This window comes from Galeopterus variegatus, unplaced genomic scaffold (assembly GCF_000696425.1).
Source record: "Galeopterus variegatus unplaced genomic scaffold, G_variegatus-3.0.2 Scaffold753, whole genome shotgun sequence".
NCBI lineage: Eukaryota > Metazoa > Chordata > Mammalia > Dermoptera > Cynocephalidae > Galeopterus > Galeopterus variegatus.
In genome coordinates, this window is record NW_007726864.1 from 123,207 (window position 1) to 125,067 (window position 1,861).

Consider the following 1,861-nt stretch of genomic DNA (forward strand, 5'->3'; position numbering starts at 1 on the left):
CGAGCAGGAGCAGGCACGCCGCGTGCAGGCCGTGCGCGGCAGGGGGACCCATCTGCTCTGCACTCTGCTCCTGGGCCAAGCCGGAGCCAACGCGGCCCTAGCCGGCTGGCTGTACGCCTCGCTGCCGCCTGGCGTCGGGGGCACCGGGGAAGACTATGGCGAGGCGGGGATTCACTTCCCGTGGCTGCCAGCGCTCGTGTGTACCGGCGCCGTGTTCCTGGGGGCCGAGATCTGCCCCTACTCGGTGTGTTCGCGGCACGGACTGGCCATCGCCTCACACAGCGTGTGCCTGACCCGGCTCCTGATGGCGGCCGCCTTTCCCGTGTGTTACCCGCTGGGCCGCCTGCTGGACTGGGCGCTGCGCCAGGAGATCAGCACCTTCTACACTCGGGAGAAGCTTCTGGAGACGCTGCGGGCCGCAGACCCCTACAACGACCTGGTGAAGGAGGAGCTCAACATTATACAGGGCGCCCTGGAGCTGCGCACCAAGGTGGTGGAGGAGGTGCTGACCCCCCTCGGAGACTGCTTCATGCTGCGTTCGGACGCGGTGCTCGACTTCGCCACTGTCTCCGAGATCCTGCGCAGCGGCTACACTCGCATCCCGGTGTACGAGGGCGACCAGCGGCACAACATTGTGGACATTCTATTTGTCAAAGACTTGGCCTTCGTGGACCCCGACGACTGCACCCCGCTCCTCACCGTCACCCGTTTCTACAACCGGCCCCTGCACTGCGTCTTCAATGATACTCGGTTGGACACCGTGCTGGAGGAGTTTAAGAAGGGTGAGCAGTGGTCTTTCTCCTCCCCCAACTTCAGTCCCCTCCAATCCTATCATAACCATGTGAGGCTTCGGGTACCGAAAACAGTTTCTCTCCTATGGTACCAAATACTCAAGGAGGCCCTAGCTCTTGGCTCCCTGACTGAGCCCCAGGCCTCCTCCCCTCCACCTGGCTCATAGGATGCACCATGTTCTTCATTCATTCCATTCCACCGGTATTTTTCCAGGGCCCACCAAGAGCCAAGTATTGAGCAGGTTGGACTCTGGGGATAGCTTTTGGAGATCACTGCATAGCTCCCACCATTACAGGGACATCTCTACAGGCTACCATAATAAGCAGCCTTTGCTTTAAACTCCTCCCAGCTCCAGAAGCTCACTATTTCCAGAGCAAACTATATTGCTGGACAGCTCCAGCTGCTGACAGTCTTCCTTACACAGAGCAGAAAATTATGTCTCCAGAGCCTCCCAATTTTGCCCTTTGAGTCCCTTAGAGGAAGCCCCAGACACCTTAGACATTCTTCCACGTGTTTAATTTCCCATCTGCTATTCATTCCATCAAGTTCCCAGTTGGGGATTAAAAGTTGACTAAAGGCAGTGGGGTCTTGTTTCTTGTACTTCTGGAAACTGTGGTACCAAGAAATAGGGTAGCTGTGGACCTGAGAAATAGTCTGCAGAGAGGAGACCCCAGAAAACTTGCATATCCAAATGAGTGGGGTTTCCTTCAGTGCAGTCACCATCCTCTTCCCCTATACCCCAAGCTTGATGTCATGCCTATAACATGTTTACTCCGTGTCTAGGGTTTGTCTTTGAAAACGGCCTTCTGGGGTTGAGTTGATCCTCTTGGCATTACACAGTTTGAATGATCCATCAGTTCACCAGACTTGGCCCAGAAGAACTCTTGATTATTTTTGAAAATTGAATCTACTCTCAAGAGTCACCATTGAAAACATTCAAAAGACTATCTCACAGACCCTGAAAGCCACCTCAGACATAATTTAAGAACAGTAACATGGTTAGAATAAGTGTCAGAATGACTATTTTGAAGGAAGCCCTCATCTGTAGGTATGAATTGGCATTTATTAA

At 54.1% G+C, this 1,861-nt stretch overlaps 1 protein-coding gene across 1 annotated transcript in view; it reads left to right on the plus strand.

Moving 5' to 3' along the window:
* The first annotated feature begins 82 nt into the window (after positions 1 to 82).
* Positions 83 to 1,861, plus strand: part of CNNM1 (cyclin M1) — a 63,847-nt gene continuing 62,068 nt past the window's right edge. The window contains exon 1 of the mRNA XM_008572112.1: positions 83 to 782. Within this exon, the coding sequence (XP_008570334.1) occupies positions 305 to 782 (478 nt within the window). The 5' untranslated portion in view covers positions 83 to 304. The remainder of the gene's footprint in view (positions 783 to 1,861) is intronic.